The 21,564-nt window shown below is 36.1% G+C and overlaps 1 protein-coding gene across 11 annotated transcripts in view; it reads left to right on the top strand.

Annotated features, from left to right (window-relative positions):
* The window catches only part of LOC136029437 (rho guanine nucleotide exchange factor 11-like), a 349,966-nt gene that overhangs the window by 91,328 nt on the left and 237,074 nt on the right, over positions 1-21,564 (top strand). For 7 of the 11 annotated variants that reach the window (XM_065707834.1, XM_065707833.1, XM_065707824.1 and 4 more), the window contains 3 exons: positions 3,937-4,050; positions 11,028-11,416; positions 18,545-18,746. In XM_065707834.1, coding sequence (XP_065563906.1) covers positions 3,937-4,050; positions 11,028-11,416; positions 18,545-18,746 — 705 coding nt within the window. The remainder of the gene's footprint in view (positions 1-3,936; positions 4,051-11,027; positions 11,417-18,544; positions 18,747-21,564) is intronic. The other 4 variants (XM_065707829.1, XM_065707830.1, XM_065707831.1 and 1 more) reach the window with 3 other exon arrangements.

Raw genomic sequence — 21,564 nt, 5'->3', positions numbered from 1 at the left:
GCAGTTTTATGGTCTGAGAGAAAAAGAATGTTTAGTGATTGAAAACTCGTTTTCAAGAATACGTAAGTGAAGGTTTTGAGCTCCTATATCAAACAGTTCGTGGTAACGAACTGTAGTAAGGAGCGATCCGGCTCAATAGTAACCAAAACTCTAAAAAATTGAATTTTGATATAAATAGCTACATCAAAAGAATCGCATTTTAATGCTGATTTTAAATATATAAGTTTCATCAAGTTTAGTCTTAGCCATCAAAAGTTACGAGCCTGAGAAAATTTGCCTTATTTAGGAAAATAGGGGGAAACACCCCCTAAAAGTCGTAGGATCTTAACGAAAACGACACCATCAGATTCAGCGTATCAGAGAACCCTACTGTAGAAGTTTCAAGCTCCTATCTACAAAAATGTGGAATTTTGCATTTTTTGCCAGAAGACAAATCACGGGTGCGTGTTTATTTGTTTGTTTTTTTTTGTTTTGTTTTTTTTTCCCCCAGGGGTCATCGTATCGACCAAGTGGTCCTAGAATGTCGCAAGAGGGCTCATTCTAACGGAAATGAAAAGTTCTAGTGCCCTTTTTAAGTGACCAAAAAAATTGGAGGGCATCTAGGCCCCCTCCCACTCTCATTTTTTTCCCAACGTCAACGGATCAAAATTTTGAGATAGCCATTTTGTTTGGCATGGTCGAAAATCTTAATAACTATGTTTTTGGGGATGACTTACTCCCCCACAGTCCCTGGGGGAGGGGTTGCAAGTTACAAACTTCAACCAGTGTTTACATATAATAATGGTTATTGGGAAGTGTACAGACGTTTTCAGGGGGATTTTTTGGTTTTGGGGGTAGGGTTGAGGGAGGGGGCTATGTGGGAGGATCTTTCCTTGGAGAAATATGCCATGGGGGAAAAAATTCAATGAAAAGGGCGCAGGATTTTCTAGCATTACTATAAAAAAAAACAATGAAAAAATAAACATGAAAACGTTTTTTCAAATGAAAGTAAGGAATAGCATTGAAATTTAAAACAAACAGAGATTATTACGCATATGAAGGGTTCTAAAAATACTTTTGCATAAAGAGCGAGGTATTTAGGAGGAGATAAATACCTCGCTCTTTATGCTAAAATATTTTTAGTGATTTCAACTATTTATTCTACGGCCTATTTGATTCAGGGGTCATTCTTAAAGAATTGGAACAAAACTTACGATTTAGTGTAAAGAGCGAGGTATTAACGAGGGTACAAACCCCCTCGTACACATAATAAAAATATAAGAATATAAAAGTTTGTTACGTAAGTTAATTCTTAAGTTACGTATATTTTTTACTAATAAAAACGTTCGTTGAATATTAAAAGTTATAGTAGCCTTTTTAAGTAACCGAAAAATTGGAGGGCAGCTAGGCCTCCTTCCCCACCCCTTATTTCTCAAAGTCGTCTGATCAAAACTAAGAGAAAGCCATTTAGCCAAAAAAAAAAATTAATATACTAATTTCATTTCAATAATTTATGTGCGGAGAGCCAAAATCAAACATGCATTAATTCAAAAACGTTCAGAAATTAAATAAAAAAAACTAGTTTTTTTAACTGAAAGTAAGGAGCGACATTAAAACTTAAAACGAACAGAAATTACTCCGTATATGAAATGGGTTGTCCCCTCCGCAGTCCCACGCTCTTTACGCTAAAGAGAGTCAAACTTTAGCGTAAAGAGCGTGGGACTGCGGAGGGGACAACCCATTTCATATACGGAGTAATTTCTGTTCGTTTTAAGTTTTAATGTCGCTCCTTACTTTCAGTTAAAAAAACTAGTTTTTTTTTATTTAATCATGATCAGGGCCGTAACGCTCAATAGGCTTGTGTAGTCTACAACCTAGAGACTTATAGAAGCTTTGAAAGTAGTCACATACGACGTGAATGTAGGATAAAGTCTAGGGATTCATACTTATTTTCAGAAATTGTAGAAATTAGGTATATGTTGTACTAAAGAACTTTGAATAGTCTAGGGATTCGTACTTATTTTCAGAAATAATAGAAAATTAGGTATATGTTGTACTAAAGAACTTGGAATAAAATTCTTACTAGAAACCTAGAAAAGGAATTAGGCTGCAGAAAATATCGACAGTTATGTTTTCAAAAACAAGAAACAACTTGCCAGCCTTTTGATTGGTTATTAGGCCGATATTTTATGCTTCAACGTCTTAAAATAGGTGCTGAAGAAGGGTCGTGAATATAAAGAGAATTTTATGGTTTCATCTATATTTTACCATTGTTTTCATATGATTTACCCGTTTCTTAGGAGTAATTAAATAAGAAAAACACATTTTTTTTAAAACTCAAAGTAAGGATCGACATTAAAACTTAAAACGAACAGAAATTAATCCGTATATGAAAAGGGCTGTTCGCTCTTCAACGCCTCGCTCTTTGCGCTAAAGTTTGACTCTTTCTCTCAACTCTACTTTTAAAAACAGTAAAAACTTTAGCGTAAAGAGCGGGGCATTGAGGAGGAAAAGCCCCTTTCATATACGTATTAATTTCTGTTCGTTTTACGTTTTAATGTCGCTCCTTACTTTCAGTTAAAAAACTTGTTTTTTTATTTAATTTCTGAAAATTTTTGAATTAATGCATGTTTTGATTTTGGCTCTCCGCACATAAATAATTAAAACGAAATTGGGATATTTTTGGTGATTTAATTAAAACGAAATTCGGATATTTTTGATAATTTTTGTTGGCTAAATGGCTTTCTCATAGTTTTAATCGAAAGATTTTTAGAAAAAAACGAGTGGGGGAGGAGGCCTAGTTCCCCTTCAATTTTTTGATTACTTAAAAAGGCAACTAGAACTTTTAATATTTCTTACGAACGTTTTCATTAGTAAAAAATATACGTAACTTACGAATTAACTTAGGTAACGAACTTCTATATTCGTATGTTTTTATTACGTGTATGAGGGGTTCACTTCCTCCTCAATACCTCGCTCTTTACACTAAAGATAAAATTTTGTCCCAATTCCTTAAGACCCCTGAATTACAAATGTCATAGAATAAATAGTTTAAACTACTAAAAATACTTTAGCATAAAGAGCGAGGTATTATGAGGAGGTGAACCCCTCGTATGCTTAATAATTTCTGATCGTTTTAAGTTTTAATTCTGCTCCTTACGTTCAGTTGAAAAAACTTTTCATATTTATTTTTCCATTGTTTTTTTTTAAATAATTCATTGTTTTTTTAATTGAAAATCTCTTCCCCCATGACAAACTCCTCCATGGAAAGATCCTACCACGTAAGCCCCCCTCCCCCTCAACTTCTCTCCCCCCCCCAAACCAAGAAAAAATCCCCCTGAAAACGTCTGTACACTTCCCAATAACCATTACTACATGTAAACACTGGTCAAAGTTTGTAACTTGCAGCCCCTCCCATGGAAACTGTGGGGGAATAAGTCGTCCCCAAAGACATGGTTATTACGTTTTTCGACTATGTTGAATAAAATGGCTATCTCAGAATTTTGATCCGGTGACTTTGGGGAAAAATTGAGCGTGGGAGGGGGCCTAAATGCCCTCCAATTTTTTTGGTCACTTAAAAAGGGTACTAGAACTATTAATTTCCATTAGAATGAGCCCTTTTGCAACATTCTAGGACCACTGGGTCGATACGATTGACCCTGAAAAAAAAATGAAAAAAAAAAATTTTGTTTAATCCATTAAGGAGCTAGGATATCTTTTAAGACACAAATTCCCTTTGATGTATTTTTCTTTTAATATATATACAGGATTATATTTCTCGACTAAGTTGAATAAAACCAGCTTTTCATAGCTGTTCTAGGAATTGTGATTCTTTTCTTTCTATTTGAAGTATGCTATTTTGTAAAAGGAAGCTAAGAGATTGAATTGGCTTTCTTTTCGATTTTTGATGGAAAGATTGTCAATTTGCAGTGTTATTTTTTCATTTTCTACTTTCAGAGTGTAATCGAAGATCATGGCCCTTATACGAAGATATCAACTTTATTAGAAGCAAAGCCTTACCTTGCTGTGTTTATCAATTATTTACTCTGCAATTACGATCCCTCTAATTTGGTAAGTTAAAAACTTTGCTATAGCGATATTATTTACTATTCTATTTACTTTTATATTTATTCAAAACTATCTTATATATTTTCTGTGTTGTATACATATTTTACTTTTTATGTTTATTTATTTTTTCTTGTTAGGTTTTGTTCTGTCCTCATTTATATGGATCTTTTTAATGGATTTCGTCTTAAGGAGTTTAAGAAAGGCAATGGGAGATCTTCCCCATTTATTTGAAAGGCAATGGGGAAAATCAAAGGGGGAAGAAGAGCCTTCTTGGACTTAGATTAAACTGATGATTTGGGCATGGCAAAATTAAGGAATTTTTAGAGGTTTTGCGACTTCAGGGTGCTAGAATAGGTTTGAAAATTAACGTTAATTTTCTAAGCGTCCTAAGTCGCTAACGCTAGAATAAGTGAAGACTGAAAGTTGACGTTGGGTAACGAAAAGATCGATCTAGTAGACAGCTTCGCTTACCTTGGTAGTATTATCAGTAAAGACGATGGGTGCAGTGAAGATGTTAAAAGTAGAATAGCCAAAGGCCCAGGGTGTTTTTTTCACAGCTGAAAAAAGTTTGGAAGAAAAGGAAGATAATTCTGCAAACCGAGATTAGAATATTGGAAGGTACAGTGATGACAGTGGTCAAATATGGTTGTAAAGCATGGGCGGTCCGAAAAACAGAGGAAGATTGCTGAATGTTTTCCAGATCGTTTTGGATACCCGACTGAATGAACGTATTTCAAACAGTAGGCTGTACAAAAATTCTGGTTCAATCTCGCTTTCTAGGGCTATAAAAGGCTAGAGATGTAATCTTTTATATTCTATAAAAGGTAGAGATGGCTAGGGAACCTTCTGCGGATAAAGTATGACAGATTGCCAAAGATTGTTTTTTTTGGCCAACCGTCTAGGGCTAAAGGGGAAGCAGGTCGTCCTTGTTTGGGTGGGGGGATGTCTTAAGGAAAGATTTAATGGAAATGGGAACTTCCTGGGAGGATGTACAAAGCTGTGATGGCCTCAGGCAGTTTGGTGCTCTTGACTTTTTAGTAGTAGTATTAATTATTTTTATTGCTATGTATTATATTAAGTGCAATATAAGCACTATTATTGCCGGCTTCAAGGCTTCAATATCTTAGGTTTACGGTACATGAGTTCGAGCAGTTCGGTTACTTATTGTCAGCTACTTTTTGAACCAAAATCAGGGATGGATTTTAAATTTGAGTGATATAAGAGCCAAAGACAGTGGCTTGTCTTCCCCCACTCTCCGTTTAACTCCTACATTCTGTTTTTAGAAGAAAAGTATGTATTTTGGCAGTTTTTTATGTGGAATCATGTGAGGATTTTTAATTTGTACGAATAGAGGACTAAAGTAGGCACAGACCCCCCTCCACCCCCTCTCCTTCATGCCAGTAGGCTTTCAGCATAAAAGACATGTTGCAGCTTGTTTAAATCAAAATAAAGTATGAATTTCTAATTTGCACCATCAAGGAACGAAAGTGGGAGAAGTTACCCTTCTCCTGATCCTCCCACATCCAACTTATATTTGAAACGGTAGTTATGTTGCACTATGTTTAAATCAAAATAGTGTAGTAATTTTCAAACTATGAATTTAGGCACAAAATGGACCCATTCTCTCTCGAAAACCGATCCCCTGTCATAGCCAGCTTTTTAGTATAAAATTGTCCTTATTTTTCCCAGTTGGAAGCTGAGCCATGCTAGAATTTGCACTCTTTGTGATATGAGGTACAAAGTAGGGTCTATATCTAAACCCACCTCCCAACACCAACTTGTCAGCATAAATTCAAAAACGTGTCTTTTCACCAGTTGGCTTAAAAGTCATGGGGGAATTGCCCTGGGGCAATTGAACACGATTATAATGATTTCCAGAGGCTTTTCCTCTTCTTCTAATCCCATTGCGTTTGAAATGTATGGGGTAAATACTTCGGGCTAAAGATTACGGAGCGGATGGATTTCCATAGGCCTTCATTACTTCTGAGACCCACCTACCTTGTGCACTAAAGTGTCCGTATTCTTTTAAATCTTGATAGGTTGGTTGGTATCTACAGACAAGGAGACGTTAATGAAGAAAGTCTAGAAGGTTGAACTTAACAGCCCAGGCTCTTGCAGGCTTCACAGCTTTATTATATGGGGATTTGACTGGCTGGCTGTAGAAAGAAATTTTCTTAGTTAGGTCTCTCCACTCCTACAAATTTGTTGCGCTCCTTCTGACAAAAATGTAGCTAAATTCTCAGGCTAATTGTCAAAAAGAAAATGTTCATTTAATTTTTAATGGAAGAATTCTCTCCATGAAAATTGTTCAGGGAGGGGGGTCAGAAACGCGTAGTCCTCTGATTAGGTGACCCTTTTCCCCTTAGGGTCATGGTAAAAACAGATGACTGGGTAGAATCATCTTTTGTAAAGATTAGTTAGACGTTTTAGAAACATTTGTTACAACTAAATTCAAAAACCACAAGTTAACTTAGATAAAAGGGAAGAGTGATGTGCCAACTTATAAAGAACTAAAAAAATAAAATAATAATGATAGCCAAGTGACGTAAATGTGAGGCTATCCTCAAGTATAATCTTCTTTTCTTTTCATTTTCTATTTGTTTTTGATGTTACGGCTTCGAGAAGGAATATGCTCATTTAGGATTTTTATAAATAAAAGATTATTATTATAAGATTATTTCTTCTAAAAAGACTGTCAAAAGCTACAATTGCAGTGTTACATCCTGATTATTAGTAAAGGAAGTTAGATGTGCAAAAGAATTGATGGGGAAAATTTGGACGTGCAATATCTAAAATAATGGCCTAACAATGTTTTTTAATCAGGGAAAGACCTATGTGACACATTGTACTAATACTATCAGCGAAGCTAGCATGGCCTCGTTGTACGTAACAGTGAATCCTATCCAACGAACGACAGAGAAAAGTAGCAAAAATCGGTAGTGCATACTCTTGTTTGCATACTACAATTGCCCCCCCCCCTAAATAACGAGGTCGAACCTCGTTAATTAAATTAAAGTCTGTTGATCTACCGATCGAGTTGACGGTCCTTGTTAGTCGGTTCCACATCCTTGGTACATTAACCTATAAAAATAATCGGTTTCCTATAAACGGATTTTTCTTGTTTGGACATAGGACTAATTAAATTATATTTTTTCTCTCGGATTTAACATGTCTACAATTTAACTTAAGTTTTTCTGTGTATACCATAATTTCGATATCAGTACAATAGAAAACGGCTTGGGAGAGCAGTGCCTCCTCCTCCAGTGATTTACACGCCTGAGAAAAAGAAACTTTTCGCTTCTTTTTCTCAACTCTGAAAAGTTCTCTCTTATAATTTTAATTTTTTTTCTGCATGGAAAATAGCAACCAGTTAATGGATTACTAGAGGTGACAGTCAAATTTTAGATTAGGGGCTTTTGCTGATCATGGAAAGTAGTTCAGTTAGGTAAATGATACTTTCAGGACTGAATGTGGTGCCTAAAATATACAAAAGGAAGATATTGCCAAACTACTATTTCTACCTTTTTATGGCACTTGGTATTAACCAAGTGACATATAGCAATAGCAAATTCTGTCGGTCTGTCAGTCTGTCGGTCCCGGTTTTGCTACTTTGGGCACTTCCAGGTAAGCTAGGACGATGAAATTTGACAGGCGTATCAGGGACCGGACCAGATTAAATTAGAAATAGTCGTTTTCCCGATTTGACCATCTGGGGGGGGGGGAGTGGGTGGCCCGTTCATTCGGAAAAAATAGAAAAATAGAAGTATTTTTAACTTACGAACGGGTGATCGGATCTAAATGAAATTTGATATTTAAAAGGATATCGTGTCTCAAAGCTCTTATTTTAAATCCCGACCGGATCTGGTGGCATTGGGGGGGGGGGAGTTGGGAGGGGAAACCTGAAACTTGGAAGACACTTAGAGTGGAGGGATCGGGATGAAACTTGGTGGGAAAAATAAGCGCATGTCTTAGATACATGATTGACATAACTGGAACGGATCCGCTTTCTTTGGAGTAGTTGGGGAGGGGGGGGTTAATTCTGAAAAATTAGAAAAAATGAGTTATTTTTAACTTACGGACGGGTGATCGGATCTCAATGAAATTTGATATTTAGAAGCATATCGTGTCTCAGAGCTCTTATTTTAAATCCCGACCGGATCTGGTGACATTGGGGGGGAGAGTTGGGAGGGGGAACCTAAAACTTGGAAAACACTTAGAGTGGAGGGATCGGAATGAAACTTGGTGGGAAAAATAAGCACAAGTCCTAGATACATGATTGACATAACCGGAACGGATCCTCTCTCTTTGGGGTGGCCGGGGGGGGGGGGTTAATTCTGAAAAATTAGAAAAAATAAGGTATTTTTAACTTACGAACGGGTGATCGAATCTCAATGAAATTTGATATTTAGAAGGATGTCGTATCTCAGAGCTCTTATTATAAATCCCGACCGGATCTGGTGACATTGGGGGGGGGGAGTTGGAAGGGGGAAATCTAAAATCTTGGAAAACACTTAGAGTGGAGGGATCGGGATGAAACTTGGTGGGAAAAATAAACACGAAACCTAGATACATGATTGACATAACCGGAACGGATCCGCTCTCTTTGGGGTAGTTAGGGGGGGGGGGGTAATTCTGAAAAATTAGAAAAAATGAGATATTTTTAACTTACGAACGGGTGATCGGATCTCAATGAAATTTGATATTTAGAAGGATATCGTGTCTCAAAGCTCTTACATTAAATCTTGAACAGATCTGGTGACATTGGGGGGGGGGGGAGTTGGGAGGGGGAAACCTAAAACTTGGAAAACACTTAGAGTGGAGGGATCGGGAGGAAAATTGGTGGAAAAAATAAGCACAAGTCCTAGATACATGATTGACATAACCGAAACGGATCCGCTCTCTTCGGGGTAGTTGGGGGGGGGGGTTAATTCTGAAAAATTAGAAAAAATGAGGTATTTTTAAGTTACGAACGGGTGATTGGATCTCAATGAAATTTGATATTTAGAAGGATATCGTGTCTCAGAGCTCTCATTTTAAATCCTGAACAGATCTGGTGACATTTGGGGGGGGGGGGAGTTGGGAGGGGGATATCGTGTCTCAAAGCTCTTATTTTGAGTCCTGACCGGATCTGGTGACATTGGGGGAGTTTGGAGTGGGGGAACCTAAAATCACGGAAAACGCTTAGATTGGAGGGATCGGGATGAAACTTGGTGGTAAAAATAAGCAGAAGTCTTAGATACGTGATTTAAATAATTGGAACGGATCCGCTCTATTGGGGGCGGGGAGTTAATTCTGAAAAATTAGAAAAAATGACATACTTTTAACTTACAAAGGAGTGATCGGATCTTCATGAAACTTCATATTTAGAAGTGACTTAGATCTCTTATTTTAAATCTCAACCGGATCCAGTGTAATTGGGGGGGGGGGCAGTTGAGGGGAACCGGAAACCTTAGAAAATACTTAAAGCGGCGATATCAGGATGAAACTGGATGGGAAGAATAAAAACTTGTCTAAGATATGTGACTGACATAATCGGACCGGATCTGCTGTCTGGTGGAGTTGGTGGGGGGGGATAATTTTTAAAATTGAGGTATTTGTAATTTACGAAAGGGGGGGCAGATCTTAATGAAATTTGATATTTAGAAGGGTCTTGCGCTTTAAAGCTCTAATTTTAAATTCCGACCAGATCCTGTTACTTTGGGGGGAGTTGGAGGGGGAAACCGGAATCCTTGGAAAACGTGAAAATTGGGGTATTTTTATTTTACGAATAGGTGATCGGATCTTAAGGAAATTTGATATTTAGAAGGAATTCATGTCTCAGAGCTCTTATTTCAAATCTCGACCAGATCTTTTGACATTGGGGGGAGTTGGAGGGGGAAATCTTCGAAAACACTTGGAGTGGAGGAATCGGGATGAAACTTGGTGGATAGAATAAGCAAATGTCCTTGATACGGGATTGACGGAACCGTACTGGATTCGCTCTCTTTGGTTGAGTTGGGGGGAGGTGTTCAGTGATTTGGCGAGTTTGGTGCTTCTGGACGTGCTAGGACAATGAAAATGGGTATGCGTGTCAGGGAGCTGCACAAATTGACTTGATAAAGTCGTTTTCCCAGACTCGACCATCTGGGGGGCTAAAGGGAGAGGAAAAATTAGAAAAATTAGGTATTTATAACATACGAGTGGGTGATCGGATCTTAATGAATTTTGATATTTAGAAGGACATCGTGACTCAAAGCTCTTATTTTAAATCCTGACCGGCATTAAGCCTCTTATTTTCCTTTTAAATCAATCTATTGATTCATAGAATTTTGCTAGAGCTCATACCATATGATCTCTTGGCTCTTATCTCTTCTTGCCCCGTCACAAGTGCCATATGAGCTCTCAGCTCTTGTTCTCATATATAGTGCTTAGATGATTGCATATATAACAGATCTATGTTTATTTAAATTTTCTCAAAAAAAGAGTTTGCCTTTGTTTTGAGTTTTCAATCTATTTTTCATTGACTTCGGGTTTTCAAGTTTTTTTTTTTTATTTATGAAATTGATTTACAGATCCTTAAAACATTATAAATTGGAATTGAGCAAAGGTATACGGCTCAAAACACTTTCCTTTGCCCCATTTGAGCAGAAGATTTATTTCGCCAAGTTTCACTTTTATACCACAAAAATTGATAAAGGTCATCAAAGGTTTGTGTCTTTTGGCTGCAGTACGGTTGGAGGTATGTAATTCAAACTGCTTCCAAGGAGATCATTAAGGCTCTGGATATATTCCTGAGAGTTTCATTTGCCTATTTTATCTACTTCCAAAGATCAGAAAAAGTCCCTAATTTAGAATTACCGAGTAAAAAGTAAAAATAACTCACTTTTCAATGGAAATAATGGGGTCAGAAGGGCTGTCTTATTCAAAAAAATAATGGTTGTGAACTGATTAAATTATATTTTTTCCTCTCTGATATAATATCTATGTAATTTAATTTTCAGTTTTTCCTGCTCATAACGGACCATTACAAAGAAGGGACATCCACTAAAGATATGTGTCGATGGGCTTTTGAAATAAATACAACATTCCTTGTGCCTAACGCTCCATTGAAAGTGCAATCCGTCGATGAACAAATTTTACGTGAAATTGATGATGTTTTAACTAATTTTGCATCGAAGGAAGAGCGATTGCGAACAGTTTTTTTCAAAGCCCGGAAGAGGGCCTCAGGTGCTGTGAAGATGGAATTGGATGATTTTCGAAACAAAAGACAAGCTGGACTTGCCGGACTCTTTGGTCCTTCGGACGAAGATTTGAAAGAGGCCAGCGTTGACCTGAATAAAGAAATTAAAGTTGTGGAAACGTTGCTTTTACCCAAACTGCAAGAATACTCGTAAGTTTTTACAGAGTTTTCGCCTAAAATTGTAAAATACAACTTTTTATCTTGTTGAAAATTTAAATACGTGAAAAAATTGATGTTTCGCAGGATCTTTTAGAGTTACGTTTATTGTTCGCAGGTGCTTTATAGCTTCAGGGTGCTTTTTGCTCATTATGAGTTGTTAGTTGTAATTCAAAATTTTATTTTTTGTACCATTGGGCTTTATATAATTGTCTTTTTTTTTATCGGAACACCTAAGATTCCAACCGAGCAACGTTAAACAATCGCATGTGCATGGTGATAAAGAATATCTGAATACTTTTTCAATTCAGGATGCAATACTGCGTTAAAAACAGTTTTCTAAGTTAAAAGAAAAACAATCTAAAACGGTTAGATTTCACAAAAATAGAAAAGATTTGATTGCGCAGAAAGTGTTTCTATATGAAGCCTTACTCTGTACTCAAATTCAGCAGAAGAGTTGCGCTGAAAGTGTAAAATATTTTCGTTGGAAGCAAAACATTTGCACAGTGTAATGAAGCTCTTGGTATCTCTTAACCCTTGCGTTAACCCTAAATGGAATATTTCTTCCATTAAATATTGACTTCATTTCCAGATTAATTTTTTTTTTGAGAACCTGATTATCTATAGTAACATTGTAGTTGTTGTATCTCCGTATGTCTATCCTTTTATGGCAAGTTTCCAAGTGTTGCCAAGCTGACAATGTTGCCATATGTTGCCAAATAAGCATTTTTTTTTCTGCCTTTTCACCAGGTTCTTTACTTTTGAAAATAAAACAGTGGCAAAAGATTATAAACGTATAAAATCAACAATCCATCGTTATGATCAAACAAAGATAAATAATAGGCGCGTTTGCAATAAATAAAATTGTATTTAAAATATTAAAATATAAAACTTTATGTTAACACTCACGCAAGAAAGCTGCTGTAAATCTTTGTATCCATCCCTTTATGGTCTGTAGTGTTGGAGTGTCTACAGGAGTTTCCAGTTGAAGTTTGCACCCAGAAAAAAGTCGGTTTATTGTTTGCATAGATCTGTCTTGGCCTTTTCTCCAATTACTCAGGGTTTGATGGCAACTTGATTCTAATTCAAAAATCAACGACTCGTTGATTATTTTAAACACTTTATTTTCAACACAATTTAAGCAAAAACAATTAACATGATGTGAATTATATGAAAAATACAAATAATAAGAAAATTAAAATTAGTATCAGGAAAGGGGGATGTAAGCCTTATGCCGCATTCAATTAATTCATGATCTAGTTATGGCAATGCGAAGGGAAAAAAAAGAATAAAAATCAAATATAGATTTAAGAGTTGGAATATAAATGAATCTTGGCAGAAGATTATTATGTTTATGAGACCTGTAACTCCTTGTTTTGACCAGTCTAAGCTATTGTATTATTTCATATGTGCTAACTAGAATTGCATTAAAAACATTAAACCTTATATGAGCCCTCATATACATAATATGATGTTATTTGGTGTGTTTATCCTTTTGTGGTCGATGATATCGGAATGCCCGCAACTTCCCCGTTAAAGTCTGCTTAGTCTCCTGAAAAAGCCAGCTTATTATTTACACACATACTGTCTACAAATGCTGGAGGGAACCACTACGTGTTTTAGCCCTTTTTTTGCATTCCCCCATTAAAGTCTGCTTAATTTCCTGGAAAAGCCAGCTTATTATTTACACACATACTGTCTACAAACGCTGAAATGAATCAATACCTCTTTTAGCCCTTTTTTGTATTCCCCCGTTAAAGTCTGCTTAATTTCCTGAAAAAATAACAACTTATTATTTACACATACTGTTTACAAACGCTAGAAGGAATCACTACGTCTTTTAGCCCTTTTTTGCATTCCCTCGTTAAAGTCTGCTTAATTTCCTGAAAAAGCCAGCTTATTGTTTACATTCATACTATCTACAAACCCTGGAAGGAATCACTACGTCTTTTAGCCTTTTTTTGTATTCCCGTTAAAGTGTACTCAGTTTCCTGAAAAAACCAGCTTATTATTTACACACATACTGTCTATAAACACTGGAAGGAATTACTACGTCTTTTAGCCTTGTTTTGGTTTCCACCGTTAAAGCCTACTCAATTTCTTGAAAAAACCAGGTTATTGTTTACACACATAGTGTCTACAAACGCTGGAATGAATCACTACGTCTTTTAGCCCTTTTTTTGCATTCCCAAAGATAATTTCTTAAATCACATTGGCTTGCCATAGCATAAAGAAAGAAAACGATCAAAAATGAGGCTTTTAAAAACCAAAAGAAAAATACTGAAGAGACACAGAAAGCGGATATTTTGAGAGAACAGCCGCCTCTCTTCTTCAGCGCGAACAAAAGAATATAATCAAGGAAAATCCCGAAAAAAAACGCGGAAAGTCAACAAAACCAATGAAAAAAAAAACACCAAAAAATTAAAGATAAATGAAATTCAATAAAAGACCAAAACTAATAAAAATCAAATACCTAAGAACAATAATGTGAGTCATTTGCCAATATCCACGATTTAAACAAAATCTAAACAATTCTGATCTACGATCGGCGAGTACTAACAAATGACTGAAAAATAAAAGAAAAAATTCATTCACTTAAACAAACGAACCAGCAATTAAATAAATTAGAGAACTAGGTCACCTGATTTCTGATTTTAACCATTGCATTTCTTGCGGATACTCTTTGAGATCTAAGGGGTTGATGACGAGTTTGATTATGTGATTTGGGAAGTGGTATGGCTTATTTCAGGGACTACTGAGGTATCGGCTTCTCTTTTGAGAAAACCGAAATACGACTCATTTATTATTAATACATGAATCTCTGTTCAAAGCTAGACCTAAAGGTTGGTATTTATAAATTTCAACAGCTTCTCTGTAGTGCTGGACAATACCTTTGTCATGCGAAATTAGGTTAGCTTCGTTAAATAAAAAAGTATGGTCTGGGTTATTAATTATGTGTCCTGCAAGGGCAGAGTAAACATTTTCAGTATTTTCCGGTTTTAAGGGTGCTATTAATTGAGGTAGAGTGCTGAGTTAATCTATCCGTAAGTCGTTGATCAGTTGTTCCGATGTACCAAAGATCTCAAGAGCAAGATTGCTCCTCAAGAGCACCTTGTTGGATTCGCCTTCTGTTCATAATCCAAATTAAATTTTTTTTTAGTAAAAATGAACACTTAGTCTTACGTTCCCTACATAAAGATCATTCCAGGATCATTACTAAAGCCGATAAAGGCGATACTATTGTTGTATTGGATTCAGATGATTACGACAAAAAAGTCAGAGAAATTTTAAATGATTCCAACACATGTGAACAATTAGCTACCGATCCCACAGAAAGATTTTTCCAGAAAGTCTGAAAAGAGCTTCCTTATCTAAAAGGAAAAGGTGAAATCACAGATCATTTGTAAAACAGGTTTTACCCACGTCGATGCACGTCTCCTCGTTTTATGGTCTTTCTATAATTCATAAGCCTCGTAATCCACTTCGACCCATTGTTTTCTCCTTATAATTCTCCCACAGCAAAATAGGGAAATTCTTGTCAGTTTTATTTCGCCCACTAATTCAGACTCAGAAATCCTATGTTAAAAATTCGGCTGATTTCGTTTCCAAGGTAAAGCAAGTTTCGTATAAACCAAATAAAAGAATTGGCAGTTTCAATGCGGATTCAATGTATAACAATTTTTGATCCTCAAAAGGCCAAACTGATTTTGGAGCATAAATTCAGTTCTAACCCATCTGTATCAGAAAAAATTATTCTTTCGAATCAGACACTTCTTTCACTTACAGTCTTTTGCAACAGAACTTCTTTTTACTTCCGTTGTAGAGGAATTATAGACAGAAATATGGGCTTCCAATGGGCGCCCTCCTTTCACCAATAGAGGCTGATATCTTCATAGAAAACGTTGAAGAAAGGGCCATTTTGCAAAGTTTTTGTAAACCGGAATTTTAAGTTCGTTTCAAATATGATATTTTTTATTTGTGGTAGCATGGATCCAAAACTTAAATTTACTCAGGAATCAGAGGTAAAAAGGCGTCTTCCTTTCTTAGATGTCCTGGTTCACCAAAATGATACATGCTTCGATTTTGGTTTCTAGATACGAATCCGTTCATAACCGAACACAGGAGGGTTTCGTTTACCGTGGTCCAAATCGGCCTTAGCGGAAAACTGCAATTTGAACGACCTTGTTGTTCTTATTTGTTTTGCTTTTCCACAGTTTGGGATCATGGTTACTAGACTGTCCGCATCAATTTCCACAGGTATAAATTGAACTATACCCGTAAGGGTGGGAGTTTTCATTTTGGGATCCAGTGTCACATTATCTCCATTTAGAATAGCCACACTGAGCTTTTCTGTCGCTTGTTCTTTCGAAGATATTCGCCATTCAGCTAGGGTTTGCTTCAGTTATGCTGAAGCAAACCCTATTCAGACCTGCTCCGTTATGCTGGAATCGTTATTACAAAGGCTGTCAATAAAAGCTTTCCTCGCAGAAGCGGGTGGTGGCGGATTAGGCGTTTTTTCAGATCGACCGCATAGGTGGCTCTTGGCGGCGTTTGGGATTTTTCACTCGGTGTGGCTAGCTCCTTGCTCTTGGTAATAAGGGTGTCTACCTTCGTATTTAGTTCGATGATGTTTCTCGTAACAAATGCCCTGATTTGACTTCCACATGAAGGAACTTCCTGAGGCTCGTAAATGACAAAAGTCGGTAGCTCTGTGCTTTTTACGTCACATTCTTAGAGTATTTTTATTATTTCGAGAACATTTTCACAGTCATTTTGCCGCATTGAAGGGCGTACATTTGCATGAATGATAGAATAGATGAGAATATTCTTCTCTTTTGAAGAAGTCGGTGCACGTTTTCACTATTTCATCCTTCGGTATACCACCATGCATTGACCTGAGCAGATAGTTTAACACAGCATTCCAGATTAGGTTTTTGGACTTATTCATTTCGGCCCAAAAATATTCTCCGAGAAAATATATGTATTTGAAAAAATACTGCAGTATTAGAAAAAATACTGTTTGTTCTATTGTTCTACCTTCAATAAAAAGGAAGTTTGAATGTTAGGGAGCAGTGGGACTTTAAGATCATCGACCAAACACAAACTGACAAAAAAAAAGTAGTTATAAATTACCTCTGTGGAGACCGATTTCTTTATCCAATTATCTCCTGTTGGGGCTATTTCATTTAGTGGGGTGGTTGCCTGAGGGGAATCTTGGTAGGGATATTGTAGCATATCGATCACTTCAAGTATTAGCTTAATAATTGCATTGATTTCAGTAATTAAAACTGAAAAAGGGGTGCTGACTTTCAGAAATCACGTACACCAGGCTGCGTTTGCTAAGTATGGTAGGAACTGTTCCAAACGTGGCGGAAACTGTGCAAGTGATGAAGAACTGTGGGGCAAATGTGGTGTTCTGAGATATACACAAGGCGGAAGAAAGTGTGTCCCCCTCGAAACTGGGTAGAGGATTGGTGGTCGGTGACATACTTAGTAGTTTTGATATGCCTATTTTAACATAAAGTAAAAAGAATAAAAATCACGGAATTATAAAAGGAAGGCCGCTATGAAGCAAAATGACGTTCGGAATACTGGTCTTACAGGACGTATAATTACGACTTGCGCTTGAAAGTTAGCTTTATTACGCCAAACTCCCCAAATTACGCAAACGATACATTATTTGTACTGTAATCATGGGTAATTTTAGTTTTATCTACACATGTGACTACAGTACAGCTTGGACATTACTCTGATCTAAAATCGAAGTGTAATCTAATGAAACTCTTAATATCTATCAAGTTTAATGACAGCTCTAAGTCCTTTTGATATTGAACTCATTTCCCATTATATGGCTTTTTACCTTGATATAAATTTCCCAAGTAATGACTTGCAGTATCTCACTGAGAGATATAGAATTTCGAGAGCTGTCCATCCCTTTTTCTTACTCCCTACATTGGATCGTCGTAACAAATACTGTGGACGTTTCCTTAATTGGTTCCGAGAATCTTCTTTCCTTTTGGTGATAGCTTGGAGGCAGAGCCTAAGCTCTTCCGATGTTCCTTGATAATTGAAACCTTCAATCTCTGTTGCAAATTTATGAACTACTGTGTGAACTTAGTTTCTCATTGGAAAATGTTTTAGTTATTGTTGGAAGAGATTTTTGATTAGGGATTATGTAGTACGTTCAATGGAAAAAGTAAAAGTTTGTTATCAAAGGAGAAAGACAATGAAGGCAACTTCTCTTAGATAAAAGGGTTCCTTAAATTAAGTGGGCTGCTCTTAACTAATTCAAGCCCTGTTTTCCACCATAAATTTTCTTTTATTCTTCGAAGATTTAAAAGGAAGAGATGACAAATTTTGTTAATTTTTAGAAATTTAATATTTCCTTCTAGGAACAAGCATTTCAATTTATTCAAGGATTTCCTCATTTTGAGTTTTTTTTTTAATTTTTATTACTGAGAAGCTTCGAGGCATATTTGTGTAACTATGCCTCAGTTGCGGTAATTGAAAGGGTACATGTCACACTTAATGGAAAAAGTAAATTTGCGACCGAAGAAAAATAAAAATTAACTTTATTGCGATGCAATAAACTGAAACGAAGTGGTTTATGTTTGATCAGTTTAATCTATACTTTCCTTTTTTTAAATATATATATAAATATATTACTAATTAAATAGTAATATATATATATATATATATATATATATATATATATATTACTATTTTATTACTAATTTTGTATAAATGATCTTTTTTTGTTTATTTTCCCTGTCCTATTTAAAAATATTGACCGTTTTTATATAATTTCTTGTCATTTGTAAATCAAAAGGCAGCGTGGCGTAAGAGATTATTTGTGATTCATATGCAATTATGTCAATAAACGCACCGACTTTAGACAAATACACTCGTTCAAGGCACTTGTCTAGAAGAAAGATTACACCGCGTTTTGAGGCACCTTGCCCCCAAAGTCTAGAGGCTGTAGAATCTTCTCCATTGTTTATTATTATGTTCTTATAAATCCTTTAGTCGTTCCCCCCGTCTCTTTTTTCTAAAAAAGACACAACACAGTTTTAGTCTCTCCATTTCATTTGGCTCATATATAGTAATTTTTTTATGTTTCAGTAGGGAAGAAATAGATGGATGTTTGGACGATAGATCCCTAGCTTGTGCATCAGCCTTAGCTACAATACTGTCGAAAGTGTTCAATTTGAAAAGTCAAGCTGCCGTATGTCTACTGGAAAAGTGTCCGACTTTTGTAACCAGAGAGAAAAGTTTGAAGACAAACAAACTTTTGAATAAAACGAAAAAGGTGATTATTAAACAAGTATGTAAATGTCTGTTTCTTGTCCGCTTTTTATGTGATATTAACTCCACTTTACTGTTTTATGTAACCATAGAGGAAAGTTTGAAAGAAAATAAATTTTTAATAAGACGAATAAGGTTCCTGTTTAAAAGCATGGAAATATCCACTTTTACTATATATATATATATATATATATATATATATATATATATATATATATATATATATATATATATATATATATATATTTCTTGCTGTTGCTAAACGAATTTTAGCAACGTTAGCATTCGTTTAGTTAAGGCTCTAAACGAATTTTTCCAAACTCAGGGCCTATCTAGATCATCTTTCAGGCCAGAAAATATCAGTGTGCCAATTGTAAAACACACAATTAAGTATGGAGCTGTTTTTGAGGAAAAATACGTACATAAATATATTCACAAGTACACACACAATTATATATATATATATATATATATATATATATATATATATATATATATATATATATATATATATATATATATATATATATATATATATATATATATATATATATATATATTGTAAAGACTAAAAAACAGTCTATAAACAATCCTACTGTTTGACTATTCATTCTGATGATCTCGCCCCATGGCCAGGTTCTGTCAAATTTTGTTCTGCTTTTATATATGAAACGAGAACTATGTGTTGAATTTAAAAAATAGCTTGAACTTGTATTCTCTCATACCCAGAGGGACAGGCACGTATTTACTTGATGCTATTCTGTGAGCGTAGAAATAACTCAATAATGCTATGAACTTTTTTGTTGATGATGATTAGTCTATTTAAAACCTTTTATGAGAAGTTGGTTATTCCAAGTCTAATGACTGACACATTCGGGTATTGTTTTTTTGAATGATGATATTTCTTCTCGATTTTTTTTTTTCGTGACTTATTTTGGGCTATTTAACATTCTTTTGCTATGTTAGGTTACACTGGGTATCCTCCTGTCTTAGTATAATATTCACTGTTGTAAATGTAAAACAAGCCAGAAGTAACATACTCAGAATCACTTGTGCAGACGGTCAACTTTCCTTGATAGAACTGTGTCGCCAGGGTACTGAAAGACCTATAGTTACAGAGATTTACCTAGACCTGCACAGAGCTGCCACTCAACTAATGGTCCTGAAGATTTCTCACTGTCTGGTTTTAAGTCGGCTCAAGTGCTTCGTGTGGAGATTAGAAAGAGCTATTGGTTTGTAGAATATACAGTTTGAAGTGTTTGGTTTTCTTGACAACCTAATGCTTTGAGTAGTTTAAATTTCAAAATTCCAACATATTGACATTTGGACAGGTGAATTTTGAAAATTTCAAATCGACTTGTCGGAAGCTGTCAGGACTCATCCCCGAGGCTTGAAGAACATAAGGTTAAGTTAAACTGAATTTTTTTATGCTGGTAGGAGGGATTGAGTATGTAAAAAGTAAGTTAAACTCATGATGAGTTCTAATTCTCATTTAGGCTTGGAAGGTCTCAATAATAGAATCCCAGTTGTATGGTTTATGACTCACAGTGCAAAATATCAGTCGCAGTTGTATTTGCCCCTCAAGGACTGACTGACAGAGTCAGCAGTAACTCACTTTTTACACATTTACCTTACATTAAACCTTTCAGAGACACCTAGGACATCCAGAAAGAGTTGCCAGTCAGCTCTTGTGTGTGCTGCTGTCCTAAGGTCTTCCCACTAGGTTTGGACCATCTTGTAGATTTGTTTCAGGTCCCGCCGGTAGGTGCAGTGAAGCGTATTTTCCTTTCTTCATAATCTTTAGGCTGTTTTTGGCTGCCTCGTCAGTACCGTTCTGGGGGGTCCGCCTTCCACCATAAGGACGATATTTCGCAATTAGCGCCATCTTAATTGACGTATGGCGTCTGGTAATAGGGGCTGGTATGATACAGAGCGAACTTGCTGGCTGGTAACACGGTTTGCTCCAATTAAAGTTGGATATTCTGCGGAGACAGTTATCCTTGAAAGAAAAGATCCTCTTTCCTCGCTGATGGTTTATATTCTAGTATTCAGAGCTGTCAGGAGGACTGAGAGGAAATTACTATTGAACAGTCTAATTTTCAGTTTCCAAGAGTACTTTTTCGATTGTCAAATTGACTTCAAGTCGATTTTAGGCTACACTGGCTTGTCAAACCTAGACTGTACTCCTTGTCGCTGGATCCTGGACATCCACCGGTTTTTTGTTTCCCCAGGTATCTTGACTCCACTGCCTGCTCCATTGCTTTATTCATTGATTTTGAAGTACAATGGTAAATCTCTTGTTGCTAGCTTTTTCTTGTTTTTTTATGGCACTTGGTATTAACCAAGTGCCATAATAACAAATAGCCGGTTAACTCGGAAAAAAATAGAAAAAAGAAGTATTTTTAAATTACGAACGGTTGATCAGATCTTAATGAAATTTAATGTTTGGAAGGATATCGTGTCTCAGAGCTCTTATTTTAAATTCCGACCGGATCTGGTGACATTGGAGGGAGAGTTGGGAGAGGGAAATCTTGGAAAACGCTTGGAGTGGAGGAATCGGGATGAAGCTTGGTGGATAGAATATGCACATGTCCTTGATACGTGATTGACGTAACCGTACTGGAATCGCTCTCTTTGGGGGAGTTGGGGGGAGGCGTTCAGTGATTTGGCGAGTTTAGTGCTTCTGGACGGGCTAGGACGATGAATATTGGTAGGCGTGTCAAGGACCTGCACAAATTGACTTGATAAAGTCAATTAGAAAAAATGAGGTATTATAACTTACGAGTGGGTGATCGGATCTTAACGAATTTTGATATTTAGAAGGACATCGTGACTCA

This window comes from Artemia franciscana, chromosome 7, assembly GCF_032884065.1.
Source record: "Artemia franciscana chromosome 7, ASM3288406v1, whole genome shotgun sequence".
Classification (NCBI taxonomy): domain Eukaryota; kingdom Metazoa; phylum Arthropoda; class Branchiopoda; order Anostraca; family Artemiidae; genus Artemia; species Artemia franciscana.
The sequence above is the reverse complement of the archived record's forward strand: the minus strand, read 5'-3'. Positions and strand labels throughout refer to the sequence as shown.